At 53.0% G+C, this 22,991-nt stretch overlaps 2 protein-coding genes across 3 annotated transcripts in view; one reads left to right on the top strand and one right to left on the bottom strand.

Moving 5' to 3' along the window:
- nsd3 (nuclear receptor binding SET domain protein 3) overlaps positions 1-10,487 on the bottom strand; it is a 15,430-nt gene extending 4,943 nt beyond the window's left edge. The window contains 18 exon segments of the mRNA XM_084694536.1: positions 1,006-1,152; positions 2,036-2,215; positions 2,445-2,648; positions 3,212-3,338; positions 3,907-4,032; positions 4,343-4,473; positions 4,633-4,678; positions 4,849-4,949; positions 5,253-5,439; positions 5,526-5,831; positions 5,834-6,181; positions 6,436-6,590; positions 6,889-7,060; positions 7,188-7,463; positions 7,864-8,075; positions 8,078-8,122; positions 8,125-8,718; positions 10,128-10,487. Of these exon segments, the coding sequence (XP_084550662.1) occupies positions 1,006-1,152; positions 2,036-2,215; positions 2,445-2,648; positions 3,212-3,338; positions 3,907-4,032; positions 4,343-4,473; positions 4,633-4,678; positions 4,849-4,949; positions 5,253-5,439; positions 5,526-5,831; positions 5,834-6,181; positions 6,436-6,590; positions 6,889-7,060; positions 7,188-7,463; positions 7,864-8,075; positions 8,078-8,122; positions 8,125-8,674 (3,313 nt within the window). The 5' untranslated portion in view covers positions 8,675-8,718; positions 10,128-10,487.
- Positions 10,488-11,246: 759 nt separating this feature from the next.
- Positions 11,247-22,520, top strand: letm2 (leucine zipper-EF-hand containing transmembrane protein 2). Of its 2 annotated transcripts, none has more exons than XM_084694882.1 (11): positions 11,247-11,494; positions 12,369-12,437; positions 12,866-13,391; positions 15,620-15,763; positions 16,370-16,513; positions 17,437-17,640; positions 17,763-17,882; positions 18,018-18,137; positions 18,339-18,434; positions 18,538-18,606; positions 18,986-22,520. In XM_084694882.1, exons 2-11 carry the CDS (start codon positions 12,388-12,390, stop codon positions 19,037-19,039), a joined length of 1,527 nt encoding a protein of 508 aa, XP_084551008.1. In that variant the 5' UTR covers positions 11,247-11,494; positions 12,369-12,387; the 3' UTR covers positions 19,040-22,520. The 2 variants fall into 2 exon arrangements, with proteins under 2 accessions (XP_084551008.1, XP_084551007.1); XM_084694881.1 differs by lacking the exon at positions 11,247-11,494 and adding an exon at positions 11,565-11,972.
- Positions 22,521-22,991: the final 471 nt, after the last annotated feature.

Here is a 22,991-nt window from a genome sequence, read left to right as displayed (position 1 = left end):
ATGTAGTTCTCAAGACCACCAAAATGGCACGCAGGCAAAGCTGAGAAGGTGTCTGCTTTCAGGAGTGTGACCCCGCCACCCTGTCCTCACCTGTTTACACACACACACACACACACACACACACACACACACGCGCAGCCTTGGGTGGACCATCTCATTTCCAGCAGCACTCTTGTTGAGGACTGCTCGCAGAGAGACACCATGGGAGGGTCATGGACCCAGTCTTGCCCGTGTTCCAGAAATTGTCGAGGCCTAAATCTGAACGGTGTTTTTGGTCTCTGTAAAGATCTGAGGGATCCATCCAAGGCAGAGGTCACAGGTGAAAGGTCACACAGGTGAAAGGTCACACAGGCAGCTCAGAGTGGAGGGCCAGACAGCAAATGAGAGCCGATTATTTGATTGATCAGGTCATTCCAGCCAATAGCAGAACTTAGGAGAGGGCGGGGGGGGGGGGGGGGCGGTGTCAGTGGCAGACAGACAGAGAAGGCGGCCAATCCACACAAAGACGTAGGAAGCGGGAAGAAGATTCCACCCCAGTATCACTACAGGACGTCGCGAAACCCACAGACGCCCTAGTGCCAAAAAGCACGGCACCGACACAGGAAGTACAATAACGCAAGTCACCCTCGCAGCAATTATCCCTACACCAATAGACAAATACTCCTGAATACAGATAAAAATATCAAATTGTAAAGCCCCACTCAAGCTAACCAACGGGGGGGGGGGGGGGGGGGGGGCAGTGTAAACGTCTCTGTGCTGGGGGGAGTCTCTGGGTGTGGCCTAGGGGTTAGGGCCTGCAAAGCCCGCTGTGCGGCAGGCTGTTAGAGGCAGGGCAGCACTGCCGTGTGAAGAGGCAGAACACGGAATTAGAGCTCGCAAGCCATCAGCCTGGGACATGTAGACATGGGGGAGGACCAAACTCAGGCACAAGCACGAACACACGCTCGCACACACACAGACACAGCACTGGGGGGGGGGGGGAGAGAGATAAAACGGTTCAGTTACCTTTCCCAATAGTCTTTTTGGGAGCTGACGAAGAGGAGGGAATCATAGGTAATTTCAACTCAGCGCGATTTGACTCAGTCAGAAGGTAGTGGGACTTATAGGCATATGAACTTAATATGGTGTCATTTAGCTGCTGCACTAAGAGCCCTACACAGGACACACACAGGAAGAGATGGGGGTGAGCCGCAATCAAAACCACAATGCCCACAATTCCACAAGAGAGAGAGAGAGAGAACACACGCTGTTAGAACACGCAGCAAACGGCCATTCCAAACAGACACACAGTGCACTCCGCCGACAACAGAGAAATTGGAATAAAATGGGGGGAGGGGGGGGGGGGGCGTCGCATGTCGTCATATCCGCCTGGGATGCGGCAGGGCTGCACACACGCACAGGGGTCAGAGTGGCACTCTGAGGCGGAAACATCGGGAGGCAGAACGAGGGGGCGTCGACTCGCTACGAGGGAGGGAGGGAGGGGAAAGAGGAGAGGGAGGGAGGGAGGGAGGGGAAAGGGAGGGAGGGGAAAGGGGAGAGGGAGGGAGGGAGGGAGGGAGGGAGGGAGGGAGGGAGGGAGGGAGGGAGGGAGGGAGGGAGGGAGGGAGGGAGGGAGGGAGGGAGGGAGGGAGGGAGGGAGGGGAAAGGGAGGGAGAGAGGGGAAAGGGAGGGAGAGAGGGGAAAGGGAGGGAGGGAGGGAAAAGGGAGGGAGGGAGGGGAAAGGGGAGAGGGAGGGAGGGGAAAGGGGAGAGGGAGGGAGGGGAAAGGGGAGAGGGAGGGAGGGAGGGGAGCCGTCGGCCTCTCAGGTGCCTCCAGAGTGTTTTTGGGAGAAGCGAATTCCGCCCCGGTCTACGGGGGAGAGAGCAGCCCCCCATCCACCTGGAGATGGGTGCTGGGGGGAGGAGGGGGTCAGGGCTACACCCCCGCCCTGCTTCCTCCTATGCTGGTGATGTCACAGCCCTGGACCCGCCCTGTAGAGGGGAGGGGCGGGGGTGGGGAGGTGACCATGGCAGCAAACGGGGGGGGGGGAGCCTACCTCGGGCACAGAGGAAGCACCAGCCCACGCTGACGGGCGAGGACAGCAGGCCGTTCCGCTTGGCGCTGCCGTGGTTACTGCAGATCATGAGGTGCTGCGACAGGAGCAGGCTGCCGGCGGCGACGCAGCCGTCCCCCGTGTGGTAGGCGACGGGACAGCGCACGCAGCGAATCATGCGGCCTGGAGGGCGAGAGAGGTAGAGGAAGGGTGAGAGAGAGAGAGGTAGAGGAAGGGTGAGAGAGAGAGCGAGAGAGCGAGAGAGAGAGAGAGAGAGAGAGCGAGAGAGAGAGAGAGAGAGAGGGATAGGAGACGAGGGGAGGGAGGGAGGGAAAGGTTCAATTCTTCACATGCTTTGATAGGAGGAATAACAGAGAGTGAGCAGGGGAGAGAGCGAGAGCAGTGTCGCCACCTTTGCTGGCACGCTGCAGGTCTCTCTCCAGACAGCAGGTGGCGCAGGTGTGCTGCGGGCAGCGGAACCCTCCACCCGCCACGCCCGCGGCACCCGGGAGTTTAAGCACGCAGTCGTCATGGTAATACCGGCCGCAGCCAGCCACGGAACAGCGGGTCACCTCGCCTCCGCCAACCACCTTGCAGCTGAAACAGGGGTGAGAACCTGGGAGAGAGGGAGAGAAAGGGGAGGAGAGGAGGGAATAGGAAAGACAAACGCACAAACACAGATCAGTGTGAAAGATGGTCTAAAGACAGCAGGTCATAATTGAATGTGGAGAGGCCTATAGGATGCTGTAGGGGCCTGTAGGATGCTGTAGGGGCCTCTAGGATGCTGTTGGAGCCTATAGGATGCTGTAAGAGCCTATAGGATGCTGTAGGGGCCTATAGGATGCTGTAGGGGCCTGTAGGATGCTGTAGGGGCCTGTAGGATGCTGTAGGGACCTGTAGGATGCTGTAGGGACCTGTAGGATGCTGTTGGAGCCTATAGGATGCTGTAGGAGCCTATAGGATGCTGTAGGGGCCTATAGGATGCTGTAGGGGCCTATAGGATGCTGTAGGGGCCTATAGGATGCTGTAAGAACCTATAGGATGCTGTAGGGGCCTATAGGATGCTGTAGGAGCCTATAGGATGCTGTAGGAGCCTGTAGGAAGCTGTAAGGGCCTCCAGGATGCTGTAGGAGCCTATAGGATGCTGTAGGGGGCTGTAGGATGCTGTAGGGGTCTCACCATTGTGACAGTCGGGGCAGGTGAACTTGCCCTCAGGGAGGCAGCTGAGGCCCAGACACTCCAGGTGGAACACACCACAGCAGTCGCCGTCACACGGCACCAGCCCCTCGTCACACAGCTCACAGATCTACACACACACACACACACACACGGTCAGCAGATATTGTGTCTGGTAAATCAGGTTCTTCCCCTTCGGCATCTCAAATGAGGAACAGAAACACACCGAGGCAGAAGGAAGGGAGAGGAGAGAGACAGAGTGTAGCTATTCACTTTGGTTGTTTTGGTTTGGTTTTGGTTTGCGGTTTGTTGTCACCGTCTCTTGCAAATTATTGGTTTCTGTACTTGACGCTATGTTGTTGCCACATGTTCCGGACAAAACTGGCTGTCGTTCCTTGTGTTGTTGATGTATGGTTGTCTGTTGTTGTGTCTCTAGCTTTGGCAATACGGTTGTAATGACTGTCATGCTAATAAAGCTACATTGAATTGAATTGAGAGAGAGAGAGAGTTTCACAGCATGCAGCAGAAAACATTTCCTGAGATGAGCTGTGGAGAGGACCAGAGAGGACCAGAGAGGACCAGAGAGGACCAGAGAGGACCAGAGAGGACCGGAGAGGACCGGAGAGGACCAGAGAGGACCAGAGAGGACCAGAGAGGACCGGAGAGGACCAGAGAGGAGAGAGGGGCGTGAGGCCCACCTGGCAGACGGTGTCTCTCCGGGCGGAGCAGCTGCCCTGGTTGGACAGGCTGGAGTCCACTGACTGGGTGTCTGAGGCGTCTGCATCCGCTGCAGCAGGACTGTCCAGACCCTTCCCAAACTGGCTCTGGAACACACACACACAGCATGTCTGGGTCTCAATTTGTGTCTATGTATTGGACCTGTGTACAATATGTCCGCGTGCGCGCGTGTTTGTGTCAAGTATATGTGCATACGTGTGTGTATTCTGGTTGTGTACAGTACCCGTGTGTGTGTGTGTGTGCAGTAGGTGTGTGTACAGTACGTGTGTGTACAGTAGGTGTGTGTGCAGTACGTGTGTGTACAGTACGTGTGTGCAGTAGGTGTGTGTACAGTACGTGTGTGTACAGTAGGTGTGTGTGCAGTAGGTGTGTGTGCAGTAGGTGTGTGTGTCCTACCTGTGAGTCGTTGAGGCCTCTGGAGTCGGAGTCAGACGTGTCTCTGTACTGTGAGGAGGCCATCTCCACGTCTGTGGAGGCACGACTCCGCTTCTTCAGGGGCTTGCATGCGTCCGAGATCTCGCTGGCTCCTGCGGCGCAGTGCACACACACACACACACACACATACCACACACACCACGTACATACACACACACACACACACAAGTAAAACCACGTTAGAATGTTATCCTCGACTTGATCCCAAAAGTGTCGGATTATTCTAGAAGAATGGACGTATCTATAAGTACCTTTCTGTGATCCTGTCCTCAGCATGGTTTCAGGAGCCATCTCAGCCTAGCGGAGGAGATGGACAGAAGGAAAAACATACGCAGGAAAGAGAGAGAGAAAGAGAGCAATGGTGAGTGGGAGAAAAGGATGGTTCAATTCCAGACGTTTCGCTGCGACTTCAACATTGGTATACAACATGGATATGGCTCAGTTGCCCGTGTGGTCATGTGACGCACCTGTTCCTTTTTGGTCTTCTTTTTGGGAACCACTTCCCCCCCCCTCTCCGACTCTGACCTGCTCCTTACAGACCTCCGCTGGTGCTTACGCTCCTGAGAACCTGCACACACACACGGTTAAACTTCTAAACAACATAGTGTGACATGCATGCATGCATGCCCTCCCTCCCTCCCTCCCTCCCTCCCTCCCTCCCTCCCCCTCCCCTCCCCTCCCCTCCCCTCCCCTCCCCTCCCCTCCCCTCCCCTCCCCTCCCCTCCCCTCCCCCTCCCCTCCCCTCCCCTCCCCTCCCCTCCCCTCCCCTCCCCTCCCCTCCCCTCCCCTCCCCTCCCCTCCCCTCCCCCTCCCCTCCCCTCCCCTCCCCTCCCCTCCCCTCCCTCCCTCCCTCCCTCCCTCCCTCCGGTACCTGCGGGGCTGCTGCTGGGGGAACCGGGGGAGGAGGTGTGCTCGCTGGGCTGCAGCCCTCCTTCGTCGCTCCTCCGGCTGGCCGGGGAGCCCCGTCTCTCCTCCCCCTCCTCCTCCTCTTCGTCGCCCTCCTCCTCCCCCTCCCCCTCCTCCTCCGGGCTGACGGGCTCGGGCTTGACCCCGCAGCCCTGCTGGGGGGGGGGACAGGCGAGACAGGTGAGACAGGTTCCAATCGCGGTTACTTCCCCCCACCCCATGTGTCCGGCACACTCACCTCTGGTGAACAGTAGCCCAGGTCGGCCTGTCTCCCCTCGCCCTCCTCCCTCTCCCGCTCCTGCTCCGGCGGAGACGAGGGGGGCGCCTTCCTCTGCAGCAGCGGCCAGTCGCACTTGGTGATCTCCACGTTCAGCTTCTTCATGGTGATGGACAGGGGCAGCAGCTTCCTGGCCGCCGCCGTCTTCCAGGCCCGCACCGGGGGAGGGGACTCCTGCGCCGACGCCGCGGCCTCCGACGGGGCCTCCGCGCCCGGGGGTCCGGCCGGTCCGGGGTCCCCTCTCTGGTCCTCCCCCCTCCCGCCCCCTCCGACGCCGCCGCCTGGGTCGGCTCCTCCGCGTTGGGGACGCTGCACTGGCGCCGAGGCTGCTGGCGCCGGGCCGTGGAGGTGGTTTGGTCCCGGTCTGGTGACGTCACGGCCACGCCCCCCTCCTCCTTCTTGCTGGTGGAGCTGGTGGAGCTTGGGGTGCGCTGGGTTCGCCTCTCGGCGCGGGCCGCCGGCTTCTTGGCGGGCGGGGGCGCGTTGGGGTCGGGGTCGACGTAGATGAAGGTGTAGTTGTCGATGCGCTCCTGCCGCGTCATCAGGAAGGCGTCCTCGGCGTGGCCGACGCCCACCTCCCACTGAGCACGCTCCCTCTGTGGGATGGGCTTCTGAAGCTGTGGGGGGGCGGAGACACAACGCTGTGACCTTACACAACAGTACCTGATTGGCTGAGGAAAATCACCTTTTTTTGGGGGGGGGGGGTTGTTTACTAAATGATTAACTCTGGGAGAAATTATTCATATTTGGTCAAACGTTGCCGTTTACAAACCACAACAAAAAGTTATTGGAATCGGTTTGACGCACCAGAATCTCACAGGTATAAAAACCCTAATGCTGACAGCGGGTCGTGAGAACAGCGAGCGGGCACCTTGTGTCTCTCCGCGGGGTTGCTGGTCTTGCGGAGCGTCTCGGCCTGCAGCTCGTCAAACTGCTGCTCTCCCTGGTAGATCACCACTCTCTTCTCATGGATCCAGGCCCGCTCCGCCACGCTGCCAAAGAACTGCACGTGGTACTCCCTGTGACCTGGGGGGGGGGGGGGGGGGGGTGGCAGGGGTGAGCAGGACTGTGGTACAATCTGTGACCTGGGGGGGTAGAAGGGGTGAGCAGGTGTGTGTTGTACAATCTGTGACCTGAGGGGTTTAGAAGGTGTGTGAGTGTGTGTGTGTGGTCTAAGAAGGTGTACGTGTGTGTGTGGTCTGAGAAGGTGTGTGTGTGTGGTCTGAGGTGTGTGTGTGTGTGGTCTGAGAAGGTGTGCGAGGGATCTCCTCATGTCTCGAGTGTGTGTTTGTGTCCATGGGCCTTCCTGTGTTGGGCCTCCTACCTCTGGTGTTGATGCGTGTGTGAACCTTCATCTGGGGGTCACAGGACACCATGCAGGGCCACCAGGGGTAGGTGCCCACCTTGGACCACACCAGGTCCCCCACCACAAACTCCTTACAGAAGCCTGTGGACTGGATCACCGACGCATGCTGCTGCGGCTGCTGCCTTGGCACCTACACACACACACACACACACACACAGAAGAAAACATCAGAAAACACAAACAAAGGACACACTCCCACATTGTGATGGCAAGGCAATGCCTGATGCAGCTCTAGTAAGCACACATGGGAGACCTACACTAGCCTTCAGAGTTTTAGGCTCCGCATTGATGGAGGTCTGTAGGGGACCCTCAGCCTGCCCTAGGCCCAGGATGGCCTCTCCAGGCTGGGCCTGGATCTGAGAGTTCCCGGCCTGGCCTGGAACCTGGCCTGGAGCCTGGCCCGGAGGCTCCCCTTGCGACAGCTCTGGGTCCGAGGCCTGCTCCTGCTCCTGCAGCCTGGCCGTCTTTTTCCTCCTCTCCTTCTTCCTCTCGTGTCTGCGGCGGGCCTGGGAGCCATCGCTGGTGTCCGACTCCTGGAGAGAGGCAGAGGGGATTGAACACGCTAAGAATGCTGGGCAACCCTCAACCCTGATTCAGACTTCGGACAATTACATAGTACTGAATAAAAAAAACACAATACTGTCTACAACACCTGAAGTTTGGTGTGGTTCAACAAATTCAAAGTTTGATCCCGTTTTCGATTTATATTCCTGTCAAACTTTTTCTATTTATTCTCAATTTTCACCAGGTTCTATGAATCAAGCTCAGGGAGCTGGAGGCCCAGTGAGGCCCAGTGTGGCCCATTGTGGCCCAGTGTGGCCCAGTGAGGCCCAGCGTGGCCCAGTGTGGCCCAGTGAGGCCCAGTGTGGCCCAGTGAGGCCCAGCGTGGCCCAGTGTGGCCCGGGTGAGACGTGGTGGACCCGCATCCCGTACCTGCAGCTCCTGGAGCAGATCCCCACACAGCGCCGACTCAAACAGCTCCCGGCCATTCTGGTAGGTCTTGATGATCTTCAGCTTGATCTCCGGAGAGCTGGTCTTCTTCAGCACCCCGCCGGGGGCGTCGGGGTGGTTCGAGGGGGTGCGAGAGGGGTGCGAGGAGGGCGCGCTGTCCAGTAGAGAAGGGGGAGGGCTGGAGGAGGGCAGGAGCAAGGGGGGGGAGGATGGAGCACGTGGCTCATGAGGTGGGGGGAGGGGGGAGGTGGTGCTGGGAGGACAGGGGCGGCGGGCTGTGAGGGTGGGGTTGCGCGTGGGGGTGGCTCGGGAGGTAGTGGTGCGGATGGTGGTGGTGGGGCACGGGGTGGAGGTGGGGGTGCGTGTGTTGGGAGGGGGGAGGGGGCGGGGAGGGGGGCTTCTCCTGGAGGACGGAGGCCCTCAACACCGCTCCCTCCCCTGGGAGGAGGCAGTGGTCTCCGTACCCCCTCATGGCCCCGTAGCCGTTGGCCGAGCCATTGGGGAACTGGGGGTACATGGAGAACTTGGCCTGGGGCTCGTACAGGCCCAGGCCCAGGCCCAGCCCCGGGGCGTATCCGTTGGAGACCGGGGGCATGTCCTCCGAGGCCGGGGGGGGGTAGGAAAAGTCGGCGTCCAGCGCGGCGGCGTCGTAGGGGGGGCCTCCGTCCTCGCCCGCATCGCTCCCGGTGTCGTAGGCGCCGTCCTGACGGATGTTGGCCGAATCAATGAGCTGAGGGGGTTGCTGAATTGTATTTCCCATGATCCCTTGCATGAAAGAGAAGGAGAAATCCATTGTTGTGCTCCTGCATCCTTAACTGTCCTTTTCTCTGGCTGGATCTGCGAAGGAGAGAAAGAGTGAGGGGAGAGCGAGCGGGAGACAGATGAAGGGACACGAGTTTAGTGTTTCTTCAATTGTACATCTGCGGTGATTAAGAAGTGTCCATAGAAGGAAAAAAATGCTTTTGTAGAAATAAATAAATGATACCAATAAGTGTTGGTAAAAGTGGAGCAAAGTGACAAAATAACAGCTTGGAGATGTGTAATGGATGCATTCCTTGACGTTTTTATCAAGACACAGTAAGTCAACACATCTATGCTGACGGTCGAATGGTTATCTTTGCGTACTGTTGGTCTACAGCAGTGGTCTTCAACCCTGGTCCTCAGGGCTCACGATTGTGTATGTTTTAGATGTCTCCCTGCTCCAACATACCTAATTCAAAAGTATGGACTAAAACATACAGTATTGTGAGCCCTGAGGATCAGGGTTGATAGCCACTGGTCTAAAGTACCATATTTTGTTGATTACTCACATCTTATATAATATACCCATCTCATCAATGACAGGCAGGCAATTTACAGTGGTCATCTCAATCCCACTAGGATAGATAGACCTGAGATAATTTGTGTCACAACCAAAGGTCAATAAGGGGTCAGGGGTTAAACTATACTTTTGTTCCCTGTCTTTTTCCATTTAATTACTGCTTACAGAAGTTGAACAATTATAAATCGAAAGGTCCGAGTACGAGGCGTGCACATACTATCCTGATAAAATGTAATGTATACCAGGTGTTATACTATACGAGTGTGTAATATGACCATCAATTCTACTGAAGGCCAATGTGGCTGTATGTTCTGATAAATATGGTGTAGCAGACCAACGACCCCTCTAACCGCCTTGTTAGAGCTAAACATTCCATTTGCCTTCAAATTAAGTTGAACATGTAAGCAGAGTGAAACGCTGTAGCATTTAATCATATATTGCTGCACCCGTGCTACGCTTTGCTGCGATGTGGCTAGTTAGCTAGCTAGCTTTTAGGTAGGCAGACCTTGCAAAAGACTAGAATGTGTTGCAAAACAGATAAAGTTGTTAACATGATAACTACATAACAACGGCTGTGATGTTGTTTTTATATTATGACATGTGTGAAGTGTGTACACGTTTTTCCAGACTGTTTAAATATGATGCGAAAGACTTCAGGCACAAAATGGAAAGAAAGCTAGGCTATACATTGTTGCCAATATGGCTGCCTTTGCCCCTTTAAATAAAATTGTCTGCCGTGATTACACCTTCATCCCTCTTTTGGAGAAAGGAGGAGAAATTAGGCAAATACTGGACGACGAAGCCCGCGTATAAATTCATCGTAATGATATTGACAGCACGCTAATCAACCGCGAGATTGAACGGAGAGAGATGCTTACAGTGAGAGTTGAGAGCCGTAGAGGCTAGTAAAATATAATGTCAATACCTTCAGCGTATCCCATTCTAAACACCTACACCGGATAACTGGCCTTCTTTCTGCAATCTATAAAAAAGATAAAATAACAAAAATCTTGGGACGATATTAGAGCAGGCCTCTCCGTTATAGCGCTTTTCAATAAGGTAGTTTCTTTTTCACCGACTCTTTCCCAAGACTTGTCTTTCTTCCCAGTAGAATCTAGAGGGGCCTGGTATGTTCACGGAATCTTGGTGGATGTTATGTCTAAATCTCGCCCCCTATGTATTATAATTTAGCTGGCTGCCTCTCCTCTTTGCAGTAGTCTAACAAAAGCAGTCTGCTTTGGGCCTTGTCGGTCTACGCTCAGCGCCAAATCACAAGCTCTCGATTGGCGAGGGTCACAGAATCAAGCGCACATCGGGATGTGTAGTTCAATTTTTGGAATGGGGCCTAGAGAAAATCATTACATTAAATAATTACACGTAAGGTGCCAAATATCCTGTCTCGTCAATCCGTATACGAAAATGTAAATAAAATAGATTTGGTATTGGAACAACCTTTGAATTTAAAAAAGGTTATGGCTACTTAACTTTAAAATATTAAATAGCCTATTTAATAGCAAGAATGTTATTTATGCGCTATATGTGAAAAATTTACGATAATGCTAATTAGGCATATCAGTTGCATCGTGTAGGGTCGGTTTCAGTGGTTTCTCCGTGGTTGCAATTTCTTTTGCATATTATCATGCTTGTGTGCACACCATCCAAGACGTAAGAGTCTAAGACCTTTCTAAGAATTAAAAAAAAAACAGTTACATGTTACACTGTTAGACTATTATATGTATTTTTTCGGTTTTGATTCTTTAACATAGCAACATGCTAATTGCTAACAAATAAAAAACAATGTGTAAAGGAGGGCCTCTTAACTTGCAAAATATGTAAATCGCAGTGATGATAAAGTAAGTGGATGATGCAGTAGGGTGTGATGCAGTACGGCTCCAAGGGGGTTCAGATTTCCTTAATGCTCCGTGGTCTGATTGGCTTTTATGGGAAGAAATAGACCCCAGCCATTCGTGGCTAGACATGTCACTCAAAACGTGCCCATCCTCGCCTGATCATTTACGTCAACATCAGCCATGCTTGCGTGACCTTTTTCAGTGCAGCACTGAACGCTGTGCCGTCTGGGTGGGTACAGTAAGGCACTGGAAAACACGACGATTCCGAAACGAACACAAGAAATACACCCTTTGTAAATGGGTTTATTATCACAACAGTCGTTGGTTTTCGTCTTGCTTTTTCAATCAACCGACTACAGTGAATGGATTGTATCATTTTTTGCTCGTCAAACTGCCTTACGACGACCAGTCATTAACCCCAGCAGGACATTTGACGTTCGAGGTAGGCAGGCTGGACGGCAGCGTCATCAGACTTCCATTTTCAGCCTAGCAGCACGGCTAGGCTTTCTAGCCAGTGGCAAGCTAACAGTAACAGGCTGCCAAGGCCCGATGACTGTGGGCTAGCTTGACAATTTAGCTACTATGTATTTGAGCAAAATGTTGGACTTAATTGAGACAACACATGCACATTGACCGAAGATAACGCATTGTTAGTTTATTGAGTTTGTTGCTCTCTTACATGATTGTTAGTTAGCTAACTAGTTGTTTAGCTAGTTCCATTTGTGAGTATTGTTAGCTAATAGCATTCCAGTGGTGCTGGCTAAAGTCGGGTACAGTACTCTACGTAGCTAGCGCTAGCTTGTATTAATCCCTTGTAAGAATCAAATGTCAACAGAATGTTTTGATGGCTAGATGGACGAAACGATCTAAATGGCTCTATCATTACGTTTGTATTGTCAACGCACACAGCATTCATATAGGTAGGCTATCTGCCTACTTTCGGTTAAGATGCCGGTGGTTAGTGGATTTGGGCTCAAAAATAATTTGACAAAACTGCTAGACTGTCTGTATCCTATTTGTAATTTACGCGTAATTCACTACACGATTGCATGTAAAACAAGTGAAGTTAAATAAAGCCTTGAGACTGTAAGCTCGATCATAACAGAAATGTACACGCTGTGCTATCGTAACTTTGGCTTGCATATCTGCTATTATGTAACTACGTCGGCCTTACTTGATTGATTTCCAACATGGAGTCAAGACTCCTAATATCAGAACTACAGTAGGGGCGCAACCTCTACCTCGCACTGAGTAGTTTAGAGCTATATATTTTCCGTTGGATTTACGAAATATCTCCTCTTTTGTTTATCTTTCAGGAAGTCTCGGTCTGCCGTTATGATGGCAGTCTTCAGTCCGCAGGTGCTTATGGCTGTAACAAGATCAAGGTAAGATAGAAATGAACGGATCACATGCAGCCCACAAGCTACAACCACTGCAGCGGATTCTTTGAAAAGTAATTTTGTCCCATGGTCAGTTAGGCGAATTACATCCTAACTAAGTCCTCTGATAAAGTTAGTTGTGTAAGCAGACTGCTCCTTGGTAAACAGACTAACTCATGCTGCTGTGTTTACCCCATGTGGACTGCAACAAAGATTGCAACTCTGAACACATTACACGACAGATGTAAACAGTATTTGTGAATGAATCGTATAAGGAAATTTGTAAAAAGTAATTCAATATATAGAAAGAAGCTATAGACAAACTATATTAGCACTCTTTGAGCATGTAGGACTTTTTATAGACACAAATATACCCCATATGAAATGACTGATGGGATATTGTCTCTGAGCAGTGTTTGGTTTATTTCTTGCAGGGGGTCTTATCTGCTGTCTAAACGGCACAGCTGCTGCCCCCTTCCCTCCACCGCCTACCTCCAGCTCCACCTGGACTCCCACGCACGCACATCCACCCCACCCCCTCTCAGACACTCCCGAGCTGGATACCCCCACTGCTCACGGGCCCACGGAGCCACCCGGCCCCACAGCACCTCACTGCTGGCCAGATCGCTACACAGCAGCTGTGTCTGGCTCCAGGACACCAAACAGGACTCCCAGCCCCTTCCCGGTGCCACCCCAGCCCAGGATGACCCCCCCGGGGTTAAGAAAGACCCTGCTGCCCCTCCACCTCCATCCACCCCGACAGCAGCTGCCACAGCCGCATCGCTACCTCCGGCCCAGGAGAGGGCGGTAGTGAGGAAGTCTGTTGGCCAGAGGATAGTGGATGAGATGAAACACTACTATAACGGCTTCCGACTTCTGGGGATCGACACCAAGATCGCGGGGAGGATGGTGTGGAGACTGTTGCATGGACAGCTGCTCTCTCGCAGGGAGAGGAGACGGGTAAGAGTCCAGGGATGTGTGCAGACCTGGGGGTCGGCGTTGACCGGATCTCTGTGTGCGTTCAGAGGTGGGCGTCGGGTCCCGCCCCTGTCGTGCACGTAAACATTGATCAGAGATCGCGAGGCGGGGTCTGACAGTTGAACTCAGGGACTGACACACAGTTGTGTTCCTGCCCAGGGCGTCACCCGAGGCTAGGGAGGGTTTTCTGGATGTTGCAGTGCTGGCCCTACAGGACATCCTTGCCTTAGTTTGTCCTTGTCCTATCCTACCCTCCCTTGTCCTGCCCTGTCTAGTGCAGACCTACCCTGTCCTATTATGTCCTCTTTGGAAGGGTGAATCCCAGAGTTGGTGACGTTTCTATGACTCCCAGGGTTGTGCTGCACGCTGACATGGAGTGGCGTGACCGTGACACAGGCTGGGGAATCCAGGTCAGGGGAGTAGGGTTTCACCAGGTTAGCATAGCATAGCACAGAATAGCATAGCATAGAAGGAACAGGGCATACACTTGTGAATCCTCTTCTACCTTTTCTGGTTGGATTCAGTTTGGGGCACTGAAAGAGCCTAAAGAGTAGGGGTGTAACGATACACTCAGCTCCCGATTCCATACGTGTCACAATACTGGGTGTACAATACAGGACGTGTCACGATATTTTGTACATTTTAAATTAAACTGAAATTCACTTTCCAGATTTGTTTCCAAAACATTAAACATTTTCAATAATTCTTTGTTGTACATACAATTTAGTTAACTCCGTTCAAGCGTTTTCTGTGAATGCACGCATAATGCAGGTGCAGAGTAGGTTGCGTGCTGGTAGCTCAACCAAGAGGATAAAACGGACGTCGTATTGTAAAAATATTGCCATCACTCTACGATGCAAATTGTAAAAAAAAATTGTATTGCGATGTATTGTTCCACAATATATTGTTACATGCGTAGGTATGCGCTTCTTGGGAACATTGCTGCTGCAGTGCAAACCCTCCTGAAAACACTTAGTTGCCCGAGGTTAACATTCGAACGGAATGGCAAGTTGGAATGTTCAGAGCCCGCGGCACTCTGCTCCGAGAGCTCCGTCTGCGAGGTGTGGTTCAGCTGGTGACCGGGGGGGGGGGGGGGGGGGGGGGTTGGTGTTTGTAGTCGAGCACCATGCCCTCCTCACGCGCATGGCCTGGCAGCGTTACGTAACACATTGTTAGGAGATTATGAGTGCGAGGTGGGAGACTATAAAAATAAATAAACGAACACAGAGTCTTGGTGACACCAGGCACCTGAGAACTCAGAGTGGAATAATGCCTCTCTAATCATCTGATCTGGGTCGTGTTCATACTGGGGGAGGAAGAGAAAGGACACCCCCCCCCCCCACTCCCCTCCAATTGTAGAAGGTTTACTTAGTGACCCAATAAAGTGGCCCAGTAAAAGCATGGTCTTTTTGGGGGTTTTAGAGTTCCTGTAGTTAAACCCTTTTTGATCTCCCTGTAAGAAGGTAAGCAGAGTAAACTTAGTTTGTTTCCTGTTGGAAGGACAGTGAGAGAGTTGGGGCTGCTGTGGTTTCAGCCTCAGAGGAACCACCCTTCCTCCTTCTAACAGGCCTACATGCGAGTACATCGTACTGCAAACATACACGTTGAGGTGGATGTCCCGGGCGGTCGCCATGGGGCCCCCAGCGGGTGTGAAGGTAGTGTAATCTACTGGACCAGGTCCACTGCCAGACCTGCTGTGATTGGACGGTCTTAACCCTGACCTCCTCGTTTTGAGGATAGGAAGTCCATGAGTGGACGCCTCCTAAATAAGGCTGATTGGTTGACTTGATTCTTTGGAAGGATCTAACCTTAATGAGTTTTAGGCAGATAGAAAGGCACACACACACACACACAATGATCTGTCCAGTGTGAATGCTATGGCAGAACTATACAGAGCTGCAGGCTATTTTAAGAAAGGACTGGAAGTCCTCACGCACACGCGTGGGGCAGAGACGGTGGCTGACTCCCTGGGGTTTCCAGAGGGAGGCGGGGGTCACCCCTGGGTGACTGACGGCAGCCTGGGCCTGCAGCCCTGGGGCAGCCTGGACACCTGCGTCGATCCACGCCACTATAACCTCATCAGACAAGACTAAGGGCTGTCCCTCTAACTGTTCTCCTTTTACTCTCCCTCTCTTTCTCTCTCTCCCTCTCTCTCTGTGTGTCTCTCTCCCTCTCTCTCTGTGTCTCTCTCTCTGTGTCTCTCTCTCCAGTTGATGAGGACCTGTGCTGACCTGTTCCGCCTGGTCCCCTTCATCGTCTTCATCATCGTTCCCTTCATGGAGTTCCTGCTGCCGGTCTTCCTGAAGCTCTTCCCCGATATGCTGCCCTCCACCTTCGAGACGGAGGACAAGAAGGTGCCTCCTCCCCCCTCCGCCTCCCTCCCTCCCTTCACCTCCACCTCGCCGTCGACTCCACACCTCCTCCCCCCTCCCCCTCCTGTTCTGCCCTGCCTGTAGCAGCATAGCAGCTGTGTTTTAATATGGCTGTGCCTGGCTTAACATGGAGCCTGGCTACAGTACAGTGCTATGTCTGTGTACAGTACGGTACGGTACAGTATTGTTCAGATCTGGATTAGCTGCTGCAGGCTTTCTTCCCTGCTGGAGGTCATGTGATGTAACATCATGCTTTCGCTAAGAGGATCAGGGATTCTTCCAGTTGTTGACATGTACATTGAAGGAGCAGGGAGTCGGTCAGCCCCCATGTTCTCATCTGCGAGGACCACGACTGGCTGGCTCCTAGATATGCCCTCGTGCTCGCTCCCACACACACACACACACACACAAAAAGTGCTACAACGTTCCCCCCGTGATCAGCCTGGTGATTTTCTGCTGCGTCACAAAGACAGGAGAGGGGCGGGGGGACGGGAGCGACTCGACAGATGTCTAAAACCATATCCCCCCCCCCCCCACCCCTCTCCTCCTTCTCTCCCCCACCTTCTACCTGTCCTCCTCCTCTCCCAGGAGGAGAAACAGAAGAAGGGTCTGGCTGCCAAGCTGGAGCTGGCCAAGTTCCTGCAGGAGACGATAGCAGAGCTGGCTCTCCGGAACAAGGCCAAGGCCCTGACGGAGGACGAGACCCAGCGCTTCTCCACATACGTGCAGAAGGTAAGCTGGACGGCGGGCCCGGGCAGAGCCGTGGGCCGGGGAAGCCCGGCTGTGTGATTTAAGACTTGTTTACGCTACATGGTCATCACTGCGGCTGCGGTGTTTACAGAGAGGCATGTCTTTACTTCTGAGTCAAACCGACAGACAGCCGGCCAGTCAGTCTGTCAGTCAGCAAGGTAAACATAGACAAGGTCAGAGGTGAGCTGTGAAGTTTCTCCCCCCCCCCCCCCCCCCCTTTACCATTCCTGGGTTTTTAAGTGTCTGTTGCATGCTTGTGCTGTGGGTGTGTGCGTGCGTGCAAGGAGGCAAAAGAGTCTTAAAACTCTTATCTCTCACGTGTCGATCCGATGTGAATCACTCCACCCAGAAAACAGGGGAGTCAAAGGTTTTGCACTCTCGCAGACACACACACACCTTGATAGCAGTCAGACACAGACAGGGGTCCAACCAGCCATCTAACACGGGAGTGGTTTTAAACAGGGAACCATGTTGAAGTCTCCCAGACCCCTCCAGGTTTGTCTAGCGACGGTAGTTCAGTCTCGTTCCTGCCTCTCCCAGAGTCCACACCCACACGAGTGAGACTCAGGCCACTGTTTGGACCCGGAAGTACAAAAGAGTAGGAACCCAGCCCAATGTGATTCCTGTAAGCCGAAGCACCGAGTTTGACTCACAAACAGTCCAGTAGGTCCGTCATTTCAATGTATTTTTACTCTATATTTCCGCTAAAGAAGTTGAAGCGCCACGTGACAAAGACGAGCCCAGCCAACGTAAACCCCCGAAGTCTGAACTTGGGCCCGACACGTGTTTCTTCCGACTGCTTCCTCCTCGCTGGGCCAGCCAGCCCCCACCCCCCACCCTCGAACCCACACAGCTGACCCCGGGTCTTAACCCTGCAACCCCCCACCCCCCCCCCCCCCCTCCAGGTACGTCACACGGGCGAGCAGCCCACCACCAAGGACATCGTGAAGTTCTCCAAGCTGTTCGAGGACGAGCTGACCCTGGAGCACCTGGAGCGGCCCCAGCTGGTGGCGCTCTGCAAGCTGCTGGAGCTGCAGCCCATCGGCACCAACAACCTGCTGAGGTTCCAGCTCATGATGCAGCTGCGCACCATCAAGACCGACGACGAGGTGAGGGGGCAGGGAGGGCGGGGACTGTGGGGCGTTGGTCAGGGTGGTTGTGGGGGACGGAGGTGGTTCATATTCTGGTTTGCTAACCGGGCTTGTTATTGTCTCTCTCCCCCGTCCCCCAGATGATAGCTGGGGAGGGCGTACCGGCCATGAGTGTGTCAGAGCTGCAGGCAGCCTGCCGTAGCAGAGGCATGAGGTCACTGGGCCTCACCAGCGACCAGCTACGCCAGCAGCTGCAACAGGTACGCACACACACGCGCACACACACGCACACACACACCTACTTCTCTCTCTCTCACACACGTTCTCACTCTCAAACACACACACTTCTCACTCCCTCTCACACACTTTCTCTCTGTGTGTGTGTGTGTGTGTAGTGGCTGGACCTGCACCTGAAGGAGAATGTGCCTCCCTCCCTGCTCCTGCTCTCCAGAGCCATGTACCTGACCGACCTCAAACCCAAGCCGCCCATCATCCCGCCTGTCGCCAAGCTAGAGGTAACTCAGTCTCTCCGGCTCTCATACACACACAAACACACACACCTGCCAATACACACACTCACACACACTCTCAAACACCTGCAAATACACTCTCACAAACTCACTCCCAAACAAACCAAGAACATAAGTAACCCCTGTGACCTACATCCTTGCTCTAAGACGATCAAATCACCAGATTTCCGTGTGTGTGTGTTGTAGAAGTCTCCGCCTCCTGTGGAGAACACTGAAGCAGTCCCTCCTTCAGTCTCAGCCGAGATACTAGCCGACCCTGCTCTCATCATCAAGGACAGACCGGTACGTCCTCTCTCTCTCTCACACACACACACTTACACACACTCCTCTGACGCGGCGTGGTAGACAGGTGTGTCATGCCTTGGTGTGTCTGTGTGTGTTTCAGATGGAGGAGTTGAAGGACAAGGCTCCTGTGCTCTCAGACAAGCCTCTGACCCCGGCGCAGGTCATCCAGGTCAGTCGTCCCCCCCGACCCTTCACCCTTCCTGTCATGTGATCGCTGTCCCACGCAGGATTAGGTGTCCCTTGGATGTCATATCTGTGAACCTCTGGCCAGTCGCGTGACATTCTTATCTCACACACACGCGCACACACACACACACAAAGAGCCCCACAACAGCACCTACGTTTTTGACGTTTCTAAATCTTTCAGTTGATGCAATAATACTTTCATCGAAAGCCCGTAACCTGGCCTGGAAAAATATAGCAAATATACTCGCTTTGTAAATGAGGAAACACCTGGGCCTCATATGTCGGCCTTGAGACCAGGTGCCATAGCCAAGATAACGGCTGTACAACACTAAATGACTTTTGACCTTTCCCCTCCCCCTCAGGCCAAGGCGGCAGAGATGACCCCAAAGAGCAAGATGACTGCAAACGGCGTGTGAGGTGGAGGAAGAGGAGGGAGAGACATGGGCTGGAGGCTAGAGGTCGGAGCCATCATCTGCTTCACTGCTTCTGCAAGACCAGAAGATGGAGGGAATCTTCCCCTCCCCCCTCTATCTCAACCACCCCCCACCCCCCCCAAAAGTGGTGATGTCAGACCAAGACCTGATTGTTATTGGTGCTAGACTTCTGTAAAATTCCCACCCTAACAGTTTCTGCTAGCCAGGACCATCCTCCCATCTCACCCCAGGACACACACCACCGTCCTCTCCTCACCCTTCCTCCCTCACTCCCCCTCGGTCTCCCCTCTCCTCCCCGTCTCCATCCAGGACCCCCCCTACCCCAGCCACCAGCAGCTGGCTCCTCTCAGACACTCCATTCACTCAAACACCAGAGGTGGACAGGATGTTTGCCACTCCTGACATGGCTCCCTGCGACTGGGGGACTAAAACCTGCTTAATCCATCGACGTAACAGAGATTGGGTCGTTTCGAAGAACGCCTGGTTCTCTGGCTGGCTGGCCTGGACTCCCCCCCCCCCCCCCCCACACCCCCATGCCCACCCCCCTTGTATATGTGTAAATATTGTGTAAAATGTTGTCTCGCTCAGGAGGCTGGCCCGTCGCTGCTCTCTGCACTCTGCTATGCCACTCCCTCAAACTGTCCTAAGAAAGGGGAAGAAAAGAAAAAAAGAGTTCTATGAACTTTGACCCTTCTGGTTATTTTTAATAATTATTATTGTTTTTGTTTTTGTCGCGTGTAAATACAAAGGCCGGGCTCGGGCATCTCGCCCGTCGCGGGTGAGGTGAACGCGTGGCCGTCAGTCGGGGAGGACGCAACGCCTCAGCCGTAGGCCCCTTCTGCCCCGCCTGCCCCTGGGGGAGGCAGCGGCAGAGACGCCCCTGCGTGGGCTCTGAGGGGCATCGTCCAGCAGGACCGTGTTCTGGGGCTAAACCCTCAACCGCCGTCCTCCTGAGCTGTCCTCAGATCGATCTCCGGGACTCTCTACCGCCTGCCGAAATCCCAGGGACTCCCGACCTCAGGGGTGTAGATGGGGGAGGGGAGGGGGGGGGGGCGGGGGGTCAGGCAAACTGAGCATGTCGGCGTGAAACCCCCGACCCTGTCATGTGTCTCACCTCATCAGCTAACGACGTGAAGGTCCATGCCCGGCCTCTCAGACTGAATGAAGTGGCATTGTGTATTTAGAGGACTATGAATAGCAGATGAACACTGGTTGATTTGATCTGATTGTAAGAGAGCGCCCTCCCTCCTCCCCCCTGGAGACACAGCGGAGACACGCAAGGCGCGGCCAGGCAGACTGGAGCGCTGCGGTCGTGCTAGCGCTGCGGTCGTGTTAGACCTGCTGCGGTCGGTCAGGTCGACCGTGCGGGGAAACCGCTGTGCTCGCGCCACCTTGTAATCAATTGAACAGGAAATCTGTGTAAACATTTTTATTTTGTATTGAGTATACAGTGGTTATATTGTGTTGATGCTTAAGTACTACTACTACTACTACTACCCTTGATTCACAGTAATCAAATTGGAGAGAGAAACTTGACATTTTATTGAGTAATATTACTGGATAATGTTTTATCCAAAACCTGTTATTACAACTTAAGGTAGTGAACAATCCGATGAGAGAAAATTAAGTGTTAAATAATTTATTGGCACTAAAGTGGCACGAAAGTTTACCCTCAACCTTTGCCCCCCCCCCCCCCCCCAAAAAGTAACATCTTCATTAAAATTGTTCACGTGGTCTGAAAAGAGCTTAAATATATATGGAACCCCCTGTGTGACCACGAGATCTCAACCGTTGCTACTTCGTCAGAAGTTCACTATTATAACGACCTAGGATTTACCACAGGAACGTGTGTGCTTTAGATGCTTCTGTGTTTGGTTGTGCGTGTTTGATTGATGATGCCTTAGCCTCTGGAACCCCCTCTCCCCCTACAGCATTTAACCAGGGGACATAAACAAAAGGAGGCCACTACTTTTTGTCAGTGGACCCTCAGCCCCTCTCTAATGAGTTTCGTACTTGTGTGTTAGCATTAGCATGGCCCCGTTTTAGTGAAAGACTTGGTGGAAGCTCCTGCCACATTTCCTAATGCTGGGTCGCTAATCATCACTCCTACAGGCTTCACATCTCTGCTAGGCTTCAGTCCTGCCTGGTTCAGATGCGAGTGCTCTGCCTGGTTCAGCTGCTAGTGCTCTGCCTGGTTTAGATGCTAGCGCTCTGCCTGGTTTAACTGCTAGTGCTCTGCCTGGTTCAACTGCTAACACTGGTACATCTAGACATACCACACTCCACAGGTTTCCCACGCTACAGTTTATTTTGGATTTCTACTGATGGACCTTTTTAATTTGAATTTTCCAACCAAATATTTGAACTTGTCGTCGTTCAGGGTGTTGTCTCTGCGAGGCGCTTTTACCTCATCTGTCTGTAGAATGTCTCCTGTCCCCCAACCCTCCTCTCCCCCATCCCTTTCCCCTTGCCGGGGCCGGGGTGGAAGCCGTCACCTCCTCCTGCAGCCGTTTCACGTTGCAAAAGGAAAGGAAGTGAGGGAAGCAAAAGTGTGACACGAACGGGTTATGCACGAATACAAATGAAAATGACAGAGTGAAAGCATTGTGACTCGCATGTTTTAACGCCAAGCCAAGCCTTAGAACCCCGCCCCTCTTTGGAAAATACAAAGTATTGGAAATGGAATGGTTAAACAGCATAATGGGACTGCGGGGTGCTGCCGCTTGGTACACAGTCATCGGCATGGTGTGGGGGGGGTTCTGTCTGGTTTTGGGGTTGAAATTGTGTGGGAACTCTTGCTGACCTAGAACGTCCAGATCTTCATAAAGAGTTTTACAAGGATCATGTAACTGAATAAAGGCCCTTCGGACATGGAGATGGCAGTTGTTGTTTGTTTGTTGCTCCTCTTCGTGGCTGGTGGAGGAGTTGGAACTGACCTCCGGCTTCCACAGAAGAGCCATGAGACGGATATTGAGTCACGAAGTGGTGACATGCTCGCAAGGCCCGAGGAGACACCCGTTACCTGCCCAGCAAACCCCCCCCAGATCAGGCTGCTTCATCCGATGAAGTCAGGTGATTTGGCAACAGTGTTTCCACGACAGAGGGATCCCCTGGGATCTTTGCGTACCTAATGCATCTCCACGGTGACTCACCGTGCTGCTCCTGTCCGTCTCTCCTCGACAAGTGCTCTTGTTATTGTACTGTACACTGTGTCTGCTGCTGCGCTCTGGGGCTAGTTATTCCATGTTACCGTGACAAAGGGCCTACCCGCTTTCCTGTCAATCTACTTACAGTACACTGAACTGGAGGTCAGTGAGCCAGTAATTGTGCCCTGCTTCCAGAAGTCCATCTTCCTGATCTTGTATGCAAAGGATGCATTATCACTGTCTGTCTCATGGTGTTTTGGAAGAGGGCGAATTGTTAAAACATGTAAATGCATTTATTAAATAGACCTTTGAGCTTGTGTCGTGTTGTTCTTGTGGTCCATGTGACAGACATGTGTTTCCAGTCTGGGGGGGATAACTGGCCCACAGCCTCAGAGAAGGCCAGGAGGAGAAATGCTGTCACTGAAAATAAGGGGAAGACATTTTGGGAGAAGTGAGGGATCACCCCCAGAAACTTCAGCGAAGGTTCATTGTGTAGCAAATATTTTCCAACTGTTTCATTCAGGTGTTTAATTATTATACGTTTTAAACAATACCACTTTGTTCGTATTTATGTTTTATTTGTGACGTTGCTCTTATTAGCTGGTTTGGGTCAACTGGTCACCTGGTTTCCAGCGATGAAGCTCACCATGGTAACCGTTTCCGCAAACATTCTCAGTGTCGAATTAAAGCATTGTTGATGTAACAATGTAGTAGTTTACAGCATTGCATTCCTTCATAACATCAATGTAATGTATATTTGCGTATTCACGTTACAAACAATCTACGAC

This window comes from Hypomesus nipponensis, chromosome 28, assembly GCF_054491055.1.
Source record: "Hypomesus nipponensis isolate SF chromosome 28, ASM5449105v1, whole genome shotgun sequence".
In the NCBI taxonomy this organism is placed as follows: Eukaryota; Metazoa; Chordata; class Actinopteri; order Osmeriformes; family Osmeridae; genus Hypomesus; species Hypomesus nipponensis.
The sequence above is the reverse complement of the archived record's forward strand: the minus strand, read 5'-3'. Positions and strand labels throughout refer to the sequence as shown.